At 34.0% G+C, this 13510-nt stretch overlaps 1 protein-coding gene across 1 annotated transcript in view; it reads left to right on the top strand.

Annotated features, from left to right (window-relative positions):
- Nucleotides 1-13510, top strand: part of LOC100313568 (capicua-like transcription factor) — a 68821-nt gene that overhangs the window by 50861 nt on the left and 4450 nt on the right. Inside the window, exons 12-17 of the mRNA XM_085499048.1 lie at nucleotides 1362-1435; nucleotides 2328-2558; nucleotides 4836-5563; nucleotides 6095-6351; nucleotides 11851-11993; nucleotides 12853-13068. Coding sequence (XP_085355174.1) covers nucleotides 1362-1435; nucleotides 2328-2558; nucleotides 4836-5563; nucleotides 6095-6351; nucleotides 11851-11993; nucleotides 12853-13068 — 1649 coding nt within the window. The remainder of the gene's footprint in view (nucleotides 1-1361; nucleotides 1436-2327; nucleotides 2559-4835; nucleotides 5564-6094; nucleotides 6352-11850; nucleotides 11994-12852; nucleotides 13069-13510) is intronic.

Raw genomic sequence — 13510 nt, 5'->3', positions numbered from 1 at the left:
AGGAAGTGGAATCCTGTGTTATTATGACAACAGTGAACAAGAGATTTGATTAAAATAACAGATAACCATATATGGTCATGTGAACTCATTAATATGCATAACCATTATATCTTAAACACTGTCGCAGTTAGGAAGATAAATCCTGTGTCATTATGACAACAGTGAACAAGAGATTTGATTAAAATAACAGATAACCATATATGGTCATGTGAACTCATTAATATGCATAGCAGTCATATCTAAAACACTGTCGCAGTTAGGAAGATGAATCCTGTGTTATTATGACAACAGTGAACAAGAGATTTGATTAAAATAACAGATAACCATATATGGTCATGTGAACTCATTAATATGCATAACCATTATATCTTAAACACTGTTGCAGTTAGGAAGATGAATCCTGTGTTATTATGACAACAGTGAACAAGAGATTTGATTAAAAATAACAGATGACCATATATGGTCATGTGAACTCATTAATATGCAAAGCAGTCATATCTAAAACACTGTCGCAGAGCAGGACATGTAACAAGTGTCATTATGAAGACATTGAATGAAAGATGTAACTGACATTAGAAATGGCTATATATGATTATGTAATCTCATTATTAAGAACATGGCTCATTATATATCCTGAAAACCATATTTCGATAACCAAACCAGGTAAATACATGGTACCAACTTCATTTTGACCTCATGTTACTGATAATTCAAGCTACCTGATTGTCTAACGTGACCACATTAATTATGAAACAGAATCTTGTCAGCTTGGGCCCCGGTGACGCCGCTTGCGGCTTTAATTCTGTAGTTCTTGTTATGAAAAACCTTGAAGCCGCAAAAGTTATTTATCCCCTAACAGTTTTAATGTTTATACTCATCTTTAATGCCCTTTAACCTTTTCACAACCAGTGTTTCTCGCTGAATTTGTTAGATCTTAATTTCTTCAATATTTCTGAAAGTGAACCCTAATTTTAAAGCCAACAGTTTTTGTCAAACTATATGGCAGACTATAAACTATATTGTGAATTTGTGGTGAAATGTTCAAAGATGTAGCCAGCACAAACATATTGCAACATTGAAGCACATCATCATGGTCAGTCAATAATGGCTACAAATGAAATGCACACCAACAACTCTCGACCAGAGATCTCACAGTTTGTGAGAATCACACAGTGTTGTCAACAGTCAAGCAAATAAAAAACATAAAGTGTGAGCTGGTCTGATGAACCGGGATTTTGTTGGGTCTTGGTTACAGATAAAAAACAAATTCTCATATTCAGACAGTCATAACTACTGTATAGTCAGAAATTAAATTATATTTTAATTAGATATTCTAAAAACATGTATATATTTTTTTCCAGATTTGCATATATTCAGCATCCTGGCCCACCAGGTTCTCCAGCTAGTGTTGTCATGGCGACTGAACCAGGACCAGGTAATATCGCTAAGACACTTAGTGAAACACACAAACTTCAAACAGCCTACTTACCTGCTACTGCTGCATACATGGGTGCTGCTATTCCTCATGCTCGTATTCAAGGTATTAGAAATGTCTAGGTAGTACAACCATATATGGACAATGGTATACCATATAAGGAGTGATGTCTTTTATCATGATGTTCTGCAAAATTATATCATGGGCAATGGCATACCATATATGGAATAATGTTGTCAGTCACTGCCATATTTGTGGGAAATCATCATTTATGGATGTGATTTTTCAAGACTGCTGCTGCTGTACAGACTACCACTGCTGATTCAATGCTGTCATTGTCATTGTCAAATCTGCTTTTCTTGATGAATAGTTTTGAATTCCCAAGTTTTATTTATGTTTGGTAAAAGTCATGACATTCATATGTGCCCTATATTACATGACCTGATTATAATGCGTAGTAAAAGGTTATATGTAATTATATATAACCATACAAGTATCCACAGTAAGTTTGTGGAACAAAATGTATCTACCTTTCTGCTGAACATTTGACAATAATAACATTTGGCAGAAAAAGATTTTTTTTTTCGAAGATATAGAATTCATGTATGAATGATAATTAAATGTATCCTTATATAAATGACGTAATAAACAACCCTTTCCGAATATCAATGAATTTTTCAAGAATATCACAAAAATATTGCACACTTTCTCATATGTAAATTATAAAGCTGCGCTTCCTTAATGTTTGTCTATGAATTATGCATCCTCTTTGCTCTCAGTCTTTTATTTGTTAATGCAATGCATCATGGGTAATGTACTGCTTTTCATCTTTTCTATAAAAATACTTTTAGATATAGAAACTTCAGTGAATTTTATTTGTTTATTTTTTTAGCCCAAATTGTTCCTGTTCCACAACCTCAGGTATCTCAAACATCTATCAGACCAGTTACTATGGGAACAGTCTCCCTCGCTGCACAACATGCAAACCTTCAATCTGTGATGACAACTGTTGCTACGACAACTGCACCAGTTTCATCCAGTCCAATGCAAGTTGTTCCAGCAGTACCGACTCATCAGACTTTAAAAGCAAATATTGTATCACAGACTTCTCAGTACTACAGAGGTAAGATGCTGTTATGTTTGCAGTACGTCCTCTAAATAAAAAATGACACGTCACAGATGAGATTGTTGTTGCTGAAACATGTTGTAGACACTGATGTATTTGTTATTTGTGTTGAGTACACATTATTCACAGTACCTGGACAACAGGATTCAAATATAACATTTTCCGTTCATTGCCTGATCCTGCATTTTACATGAAATTGAACGTAAAAACAGAACAAACAAAGGTTCTCGCATTGTAGTGACATCAAAACTTTGTGTGCATTTTAATAATGTGATATAAACATTTGATGATAGTCAGTTTTTCTGATATTCCAACGCCACATTCTTCTATGCCTTTCAGCATTGAACTATAAAAAATGCAATTCAAGTTAAAAATCAGATTATTAGTCTCCGGAGTACGAAAACAGAGACTTATAGATTGACCTCTGTGTGTCCACGTGTCCGTGCATGCGTTCGGACATGTATCTTAGACACGCCTGGACCAAACACAATCAAACTTCACACATACGTCATACATAATATTATACATATGCACATCAATTTATTCCATGGTCTGATTCAAGGTGGCTGAATGGCAGCCATTTTTGTACTAAAAAATCATCAAAATCAAGCATTTTACAGCAGGTAGATGTTCAAATTTGGTATATTTATTGGACATTATGGGATCCATGATGCATATCATTTTGTTTTTCAGATGGGATTCAAAATGGCCGACTGGCGTCCAATTTGTTTTAATCAATGCGGTTCTAGTGCCATATCTCTGACATGCTTTGACTGATTATGTTAAAATTTTATATACTCATTATACATCATGTCATAATACAGATGTATTGGTTTGACCATCAGATTCAAAATAATAATAATAATAATAATAATAACTCTATTTAATTAAGCGCAACAATTCCAACATATGAAGATCAAAGGCGCTGATACAATAAACAATCAGTCAAATATTAAAAGCACATTTAAATAAGTGCGTTTTCAGTCTGGATTTAAAAATGTCTACTGAAGGACTAGAACGAACAGACAGAGGTAATTCATTAAAAAGTTTAGGACCTAAATTTTCAAAAGCACGGTCTTTGTATAACACCTTGGACTTTTTACTACACATCTGACGAGTTTTAATAAGAAACTTCGATTCAGATCTTAAACTACGACTCGGTACATAAAATTCGATTAATTCACATAGATAATTTGGGGCAAAACCATACAAAGATTTATACACTAGTAAAAGTAATTTGAAATTGATTCTTTGTACAACTGGTAACCAATGAAGTTTAATAAAAATGTCTGTAATGTGGTCATATTTTCGAGCACGAGTGACAAGGCGGGCTGCTGCATTTTGTACACGAATAAGAGGTTTTATCTTAGTTACAGGGAGACCAGACAATAATGAATTACAGCTGTCTAAGCGAGAAGATATGAAAGCATGTACCAACTTTTTAGTATCAGATTGGGATAATGATTTACGAATACGATTAATATTTCTTAGATGGGAATATCCAGATCTACAAATAGTAGAAATGTGTGTTTCCATAGATAGCTGCGAATCAAACAAGACACCTAAGTTTCTAGCACTTGACGAAGCACTAACCAATTCTTCACCAATTGCGATACTAGACAAAGGACACGAGTCTTGTGAGAATCTCCGAGACGACATGCACACAAATTCAGTTTTCGACACATTCAAAAGTAGGAAATTACAAGACATCCAATCGCTAACATCTTGAATACATGTCTGAAGTATCACCCGGGCGCGAATTTGATCATCTTCAGAAACCGATAAATAAATCTGTGTGTCATCGGCGTAAAAATGATATTTTACGCCGTGACGTCGCAATAACTCGCCCAATGGACGCATGTACATTGAGAACAATAATGGCCCTAAGACGGAGCCCTGTGGAACACCGGTTACTAATATAGACGTCATATCAGAAAATACATTTCCAATTTTCAAAATGGCCAACTGGTGGCCATTTTGTTTTAATTATTGCTGTTCCAGAGCAAAAATCTCTCAATATGGACAAGTACTTGTTTTGACAATCAGATACAAGATGACTGAATGTCAACCATTTTAATATCTCTGACAAGTTTATGTTCCAACAATATCATACCTTAAATTTGATAACTAACAGACTGTGCCATGCATGGCTTGTTTCATTTTTGCAGTATAAGTTTGGTCTGTGCCTTTCACACATTATACAAGATCCCGCAGAAAATGGGAAATCATTTACACGTGGTATTTCAGTGTGCCAAATCATTTTTGTTTTGACAGGTACTGTGAGCATCAAACCTTCCACAGTGGCATCTGCGACTACAACAGAGTCTAAACAAGATAATGGAATTCATGGAGTGAAACGAGTCAAGGCATCCGTCGCTACGATTCCTGTCGCTTGCACAAGTTCCTATCAGCCTGTCACTGTACAGGCAGGACAGCTACAACAACAAATCCCTATATCTACTGCTGTAACATCTGTTGCCATGGAAAGTGGTATTCCTAAGAAATTACCGCAACCTCAGAAAGACTTGCATAGTAAATTTTTCGGAACTGTGTTACCATCAACACCTGGCAGTCCTCATAGAGTGTCTTTGCACAGCGCAGTCCCCCCTGGCAGCCCTCATAGAGTGTCTTTGCACAGCGCAGTCCCCCCTGGCAGCCCTCATAGAGTGTCTTTGCACAGCGCAGTTCCCCCTGGAAGCCCTCATAGAGTGTCTTTGCACAGCGCAGTCCCCCCTGGAAGCCCTCATAGAGTGTCTTTGCATAGTGTAGTCCCCCCTGGCAGCCCTCATAGAGTATCTTTGCACAGTACTGCACCTTCTGGCAGCCCTCGCATAATCCCGGGAATATCTAGTATAGTTCCTGTCATTCCCACACTGCATAGCAAAGTTGAGGGGGGAGGAAGTCTGGATAAGGAGGAAAAACCACAGCGATCATGCAAGGGGAAACGTTACAAAGAAATTGTTGATGAATCTGGCGTGAAAGCTGTTAAGAAGGACAAAAAGGTGAGCAAGTGTATCAACTTGCAGTAATATTATGAAATTACACTAAAATATGCAAATCACACTAATATAAGCAAAATACAGTAATATAAGCAAATTTCAATAATATATATGTGCAATTTCATAAATGTATGCAAACTAAATTATTATATTTGCATATAGAGCATTAAATTTAATTTGCACAAAATGTAAAAATTTCAGTGGTTTCAGCATGTGTGCTTATGACAGTTTTGGCTTTGTTTGTGTGTTTGGATTTTCTTTGCTCAGTGTCTGAATTCACACAGATTTATTTGTTTGAAACAATCCTGACTTCTTTTTTTCATGCATTATGCACAATTTCACATGCTAGTAGGATTCAATATGGCCAACTGTCGGCCGTTTTGTTTCAGACTTTGCACATACATAGCACATCATGTCGCATTTATTCACATACAATTGAAGATGGCTGAATGACATCATTATAAGTCAGGTTGTGATATAAAATGGCTGACTGGTTTCTATTATGTTAATGAATTGTTCATTCTTGCAATGCAGGTGAGTGAAAGTGAAGATAATGCCTGCCGAGCAGAGACTGACAGACCTCAAGGACAAAAACCTTTACTGTTACCAACACAGGGTTTACCTTCGTTGGAGACAAAGAGTGAGTTTAACCGTGAGTTGCCGACCACACCGAAGGGAAAGCTAAAACGGACTTTATCAAGTGACATGAGGTCAAGTCTCTTGGATCCAGAAACACCATCTACACCTACAAAGGGAATTCTTAAAAGGAATATTGATGATGGAATGGAAATGTAAGTCCATTATGTTTCACCACAGTCCCTCAACAAACGGTTGAGAAACGCTATTGTTCAATGATGTGAAATATACTTTACATTGATTCGATGCTGGTTATGCTATGAATTGTGGGTAAAATTGTCATACCGCCCTCATTTGGCTGTGCTCTTGTCAGTCATTTTTTCTCAATGCAGTAGTGAATTACTCACATTTTCGTTATTCTGACATTACTACTTAAAATCAAAAGGGTCTCAAGCTATAGCCATCGGTGGCACTTGACAAACTGACAGGATTATGGTGCAAAGCACTAATTTTTTAAAACCTTTTCAGATATGTTAAATGATAAAAAAAATATTTTCACATTTTTGTCTATACAACAAACATAAACTAACAATATTGGGAGGCGCACCGTTCCCTGTTGTAATGTCAAAAGGCAGGACACCTGGAAACGATGGTCTCCCAGTAGAATTTTATATTGCTTTTTGGTCTATTATTAGTTCTTATGTACTTATTTCCATTAACTATGCCTATGACCATGGCTATCTGTCAAACTCCCAGTGCCAGAGTATAATCACTTTGATCGAGAAAAAGGGTAAAGATAAACAATATATTAAAAATTGGTGGCCAATATCGCTAATCAATGTAGATGCCAAAATTGGTTCTCTTTGTATTGCAAAGCGGATGGAAAAGTTTTTACCAAAACTTATTCACTATACGCAATCAGCTTTCGTTAAGGGGAGGGACGTCACGGATTTAATTAGGTTAATTGAGGAGGTACTCCTTAGTACTGATGAGGATAATATCCCAGGTATTTTAGTTGCCATTGATTTTGAGAAGGATTTCGATTCTTTAGAGTGGCCTTTTTTGTTTGATTGCCTGAAAACTTTTAATTTTGGTCCATCATTGATTCGTTGGGTGAAATCGTATTACTGTAACATGGAAAGTTCGATTATCAATAATGGTTTTACCACGGGTTATTTTAAAGTTCAAAAGGGGGTCAGACAGGGGGACCCTTTGTCCCCTACATTGTTTATTCTGGCGCTGGAAGTGTTTTTAATCTCCATGCGGGCAAATCCAAATATTAAGGTATTAAGTTGGGCGATGAACTTGTAACAGATATAACATTTGCTGATGACCTATCATGTTTCTTGCAAGATGAATCTTCTGTATTACATTTGTTTAAACTTTTGAATTGCTTCCAAAAAGTATCAGGGTTAAAAGTAAACACAGAAAAAACTGAAGCCCTTTGGCTTGGGCCCTGGAAAAGTCGAAAAGACACACCTTTTGGTATTAAATGGCCTAAGGAGCCAATCAAGATTGTTGGTGTTTATGTTTCCTATGATACAAATTGGGCTGCTACTTTAAATTACGCCAAGCCAATGGAAAATTTACAGTTAAGCTTGAATCTGTGGAAGCAAAGAAACTTAACTTTAATTGGTAGAATACAGATTGTGAAGAGCTTTGCTATATCAAAGTTTGTGTATCTTATGAGAATGATCTCTGTACCAAAGAAAGTTTTACTTGAGGTAAATAGAAAGTGTTTCAATTTTATTTGGCAAGGTCATGACCGGGTTGCCCGCAATGTTATGATCGCAGACATAGGAGAAGGTGGTTTGAAAGCCCCTGATATCAGTACAATGTATGGTACATTTCGTATAATGTGGTTGAAAAGGTACTTTGACCCTTCAGTGACCCATGCATGGAAAAAATTATTCTTAAAAAGGTTAAAGCCTGTTGGAGGCAACTTAATATTTAGTTGTAACTACGGACTTGAATATTTGAAAATCAACCTGTTCGAATTTTATCGTGAAGCCTTGGTAGCTTGGTCAACTCTTCAAAATTTTGATATTAAAAATCAAATATCACATCATATAATTTGGAACAACAAGGATATCCTAATTGATAACAAATCTGTGTTTTTCCCTACAATAGCCAATAAGGGTATCAGTTGCATTGGTGATTTATTTCCAAATAACACACCCGTTAGTATTGCTGTCTTATCTGCTAAACATAACCTAACCAGACTTGAAATATATCTTGTGAGTTGTGTTTTTAATGCAATTACAAAAACCATGAGGGAAGCTTGGTCACATGTTTCTTATCCTATCCGAAAGTTTTCGTACGATTCAGTGCCAAATATTTGTATTGATGGTGAGAATATACTGGCATCTGTGCTTAGTAAAAATTGTATAAAAAATAACTTTCTTCGTGCAAAGACTATTCATTCAAATAGTTCAGAGTATTTTATAAAAAATTTTAAACTCAACTTTGATGCAATATCTAAATAGTACGTTTTACCATTTAGGACAGCAATTGACACGAAATCAAGAGAATTTCAATTTAAGTTACTACATAAAATTGTGTTTACTAATTATGATCTTTTAAAAATGAAATCATCAAAGGTTAGTAGTCCGAATTGTTCGTTCTGTCATCAGGAAACGGAAACTACTTACCACCTTTTTTATTAGCTCCGCTGTCGACTTTGTCGAGCGGAGCTTATCATATGAGTGATTGTCCGTCGTCCGTGTCAATGTTTTACTTTTTCGACTTCTTCTTGAAAACTACAAGCCTGAATGCTTTGATACTTGGTGTATATGTACCTTGGGTAGACCTCTCTTAGGTTTGTTCATTTCATGTTGATATCTTCAATTCTCTAATTTTGGTGAATATTTTTGTCATTTTTGGTAAAAAATGATATTTTCGACTTCTTGTTAAAAACCGCAAGTGCAATTGCTTTGATATTACATATATAGGTACTACATGTGGACCTCTCTCAGATTTGTTCATTTTGTAATGATATCTTTAATTCTCTAATTTTGGTGAATATTTTTGTCATTTTTGGTAAAAAGTGATATTTTCGACTTCTTGTTAAAAACCGCAAGTGCAATTGCTTTGATATTACATAGATAGGTACTACATGTGGACCTCTCTCAGATTTGTTCATTTTGTAATGATATCTTTAATTCTCTAATTTTGGTGAATATTTTTGTCATTTTTGGTAAAAAGTGATATTTTCGACTTCTTGTTAAAAACCGCAAGTGCAATTGCTTTGATATTACATAGATAGGTACTACATGTGGACCTCTCTCAGATTTGTTCATTTTGTAATGATATCTTTAATTCTCTAATTTTGGTGAATATTTTTGTCATTTTTGGTAAAAAGTGATATTTTCGACTTCTTGTTAAAAACCGCAAGTGCAATTGCTTTGATATTACATATATAGGTACTACATGTGGACCTCTCTCAGATTTGTTTATTTTGTGATGATATCTTCAATTCTCTAATTTTGGTGAATATTTTTGTAATTTTTGGTAAAAAGTGATATTTTCGACTTCTTGTTAAAAACCACTTGTCCGATTGCTTTGATATTACATATATAGGTACTACATGTGGACCTCTCTCAGATTTGTTCATTTCATGTTGATGTCATCAATTCTCTAATTTTCGTGAATATTTTTGTAATTTTTGGTAAAAAGTGATATTTTTGACTTCTTGTTAAAAACCAATAGTTCAATTGCTTTGATATTACATATTTAGATACTACATGTAGACCTTTCTCAGATTTGTTCATTTCGTGATGATATCTTGGATTCTATAATTTTGGTGAATATTTTTGTCATATTTGGTAAAAAGTGATATTTTCGACTTCTTGTTAAAAACCAAAAGTTCAATTGCTTTGATATTACATATATAGATACTATATGTAGACCTTTCTCAGATTTGTTCATTTCGTGATGATATCTTCAATTCTCTAATTTTGGTGAATATTTTGGTCATTTTTGGTAGAAAGTGATATTTTCGACTTCTTGTTAAAAACTGTAAGTCCGATTGCTTTGATACTATACATATTGTTCATTTTCTGATGATGTCTTCAGTTCTTTAATTGAAATGTGCATTTCTAACAGCGGAGCTATCTCAGCCGATAGGCTGCTTGTTATTGTTAATATACAAAAAAATGTTGGTTTGCCTTTAGTGATGTATTTAAAAACATCTTTGGTCCAGATGCTCTTTCCCTCAGACAGATAATTTTAGGCTGTACTGATTTTTCAGTGTTGGCAAATATTTGGTACTTTTAGGGAAGCAATATATTTATAATTGTAAAATGAGTAAGAGTCTACCGAGTGATGTATATTTTCATAAAGTGGTAACTGAAGCATGCGAGATTGAAAAGCATATAGCTATATCTAAAAACAAATTGGAATTACATTTACGGAAGTGGTCTATTATTCCCGATAGTGTGTACATTTTTTTGATTTCAGTGTATTAGCAATTATCTTGTTTTGTTTTATTTCTGTTACTCTTGTTTGCTTGTCTTTGTCTTTTTGTATTATGTAATTAATGTTTACTGTAATGTATGTAATTATTATAAAATGAAATAAAATTGTGTAAAGAGAAAAAAAAACTAACAATATTAAATTGCATAATATTCCATCTATATATTTAACACAGTTTTCTTAATCAAAATTTGGGTTGTTTTCAAAGTTAAAATTTGCTATGAAAGTGTTTTTTCAGGTTTTCAGTTTCAGAATGCCTCTCAAGTCAAATCTAATAAATAGGCAGTGGTCCTAGTCAAGACTAACATCATAAAAATTGAGGAAATCTTCGTACATTTCCACGTACTTATTTGATTATATCGCACGATCAAGAGCCGTGTTGCATTGATCAAAACAATAACATTGGGTATGAGCATACACATGCTGTATTTGTGCAATGCATCATGAGTGACATTATGATGTATGCTAAATTTATGTTAATGAAAATCATTTGTAAGACGTCTGGTAAACACTGGACGTTCTTATCTATCGAATACACACCCAGTGGAAGCATAACCAGCATAGTACAAAAGAAGATTTTTGTTTCTCAATGGTTTGTTGGAGGGATTGTAGTTTCACACATCCCTTTATATCATACAGATGACTTCTGTAACCTGTAAAATTTTCTTCACATTGTACTGTATTTCTTTTGTGCCCTCAAATGCGTCCAAATATAAACAGGAACTGCTATAAAAAGTTTAAATGTTCACCACATTCTGTATCATAGAGCACTGTATTTTTGACACAATTAGCCATCGTTGGTTTTCATTCGAAATGGCAAGCATACATTTTCGGTAAATTTTCACTTTTAGAAAATTTCAGGATTTTATGAAGACAAAATTTCGCAAAAGTCAATAACATTGCACGTTCTAGGACACCACATCACTTCTCTTCTACCAAATTTCACAATTTTCACACTCACAAAATTTTTATCTCGCAAAATTAAATCACTTCACAGACATTACATCTGCCATGACTTGCAAATTTGACAGTTTTGCTATCATATATTAAAGTGTTTGGTGTACTGTCTTGATAAACATGAATTCAAATATTTATAATGAAATGATAAAAAATATAATGCTTCAATTTAATCTCTAATTTTACTTGTAATTTAGTTTTCAGATTTGGTCTGACATTTGACATTTGACATTTGACATACTGTGTGTTGCGTTACTGATATATCGTTAACTATTGTTGTTTAGGGTGTTAGAGGAAGTGAACTTTGAAGCCAGATTTGCAGAGCTACCTGAATACCATCCAGAGGATCATCGATCCGAAGTTACTAAGTTAAAATCACCAAGAGAACTTGTCGGCAGTTACAGAAGAAAGAGAAAAAATTCTACAGGTACAGAATTATTTGAATCCTTAGAATACACTTTAATAGAGTAGAGATGTCAGCAGCAATGGTTATTCTGAAAATATTTTAATAGCAACTCATTCTTTCATTAACTTAAGTTGCTTTTTACCTTTTCTGTATCATCATAGATGAATAGTATGGTATATGAGTGGAAAATGTCTATTCTTGTTTTGTTGTTGTTCACTCAAACTCAAAAAGTTTTTATCCAATTTCTTTCAAACTTGGATATTATATTAATCAGTTTGGAACCATGTTTGATTTGATTACATGTTATATGTATATTTTCCATGATATTTATTAAATTGTCGGCTTTTAAAATTTGACTGAAATAAAACATTTTTGGATGTAGAAATCAGTAGACAAAATATAAATATTTATACTGTTGATAATGTGAACTGGATGTTAGTAATATATCCAAGCTCTGTCAATTAGATAAGTGTGGTAAACTGATACGTTATTATAAATATTTTAGTATTTTAAGTTGCTTATATAATTATATTACTGCGCTATTATTTTATTTTATGATGAAAATGGAGTTGGCTAGTATTTTTCTTACCAATTTTTTTTAGATACATGTATATTGCTGTACTAGTACTTTTAACAATTTTTATACAATTCAAGTTATATTATTCTATGAGTGACATTGAGATTAATACAGTATATGTTATTATTCGAGGAACATGAATTATAATTATTTTCTTTTAGCAAAATGTATATATATATTATTGCATTTTACTCAATTTTGTCGTACAAAAAAAAAATTGCCTTGTTAGTTATCCATTCATACGTTATTTAATCTTGGTTTTCAGTGGAAAATATTGTAATAGTTGCACTATGGTTTTTTTAGGTAAATTGGAGTATGATTCGGGTACAGATACTGATCCCATGTCACCAAAATTAAAACAGAGACGGCATTCCAGTAGTTCGGAACCTGGCACTCCTGGACAGCGTACAATTGGAGAGGATAATGTATTCCAGTGGGGTGAGAAGGCAATTGCAGCAGCCGGAAGTGGGTCCAGTCTTGATGCTCTGGCTGAAGTTGCCGCAATGCAACGTGCTGCAGGTATGTATTGCTGTGACATAATACAATTACACTCTGATTCTATTTTGTTTTTTTCAGCAGGTATATGTTTTATATTTAGACAATTACATTTACCTTATTTGCATGTCCTTTCACTGTGGCCTTTACTCAAATTCAAACTGTCAGTCAAGTATGGCAGTTTAACCTCAAATCGCTTTACGCAAATGCAATTGTTTTTACAGTATATTACTGTAACTCCTTATTTTTTCTGGCAATTCATTTCACTATTTGTTTCTCTGCTTAAAATTCACAGATTCTTCACTAAAACAACAAGCTCTATTATAACTTCACATGTTTATGATTTAATTTAGAGAATTTTTACAAAAATTAAAACAAGATGATTGAGAGTTTTGTTCCGTTCCACAGCAGGCCAGACTTATGAATGTCATTAGAAATTGACATTTCTGGTCATTGCAAACACATT

This window comes from Saccoglossus kowalevskii, chromosome 5, assembly GCF_978046115.1.
Source record: "Saccoglossus kowalevskii chromosome 5, keSacKowa6.1, whole genome shotgun sequence".
NCBI classification, from domain to species: domain Eukaryota; kingdom Metazoa; phylum Hemichordata; class Enteropneusta; family Harrimaniidae; genus Saccoglossus; species Saccoglossus kowalevskii.
This window is presented reverse-complemented; position numbering and strand designations above follow the sequence as displayed.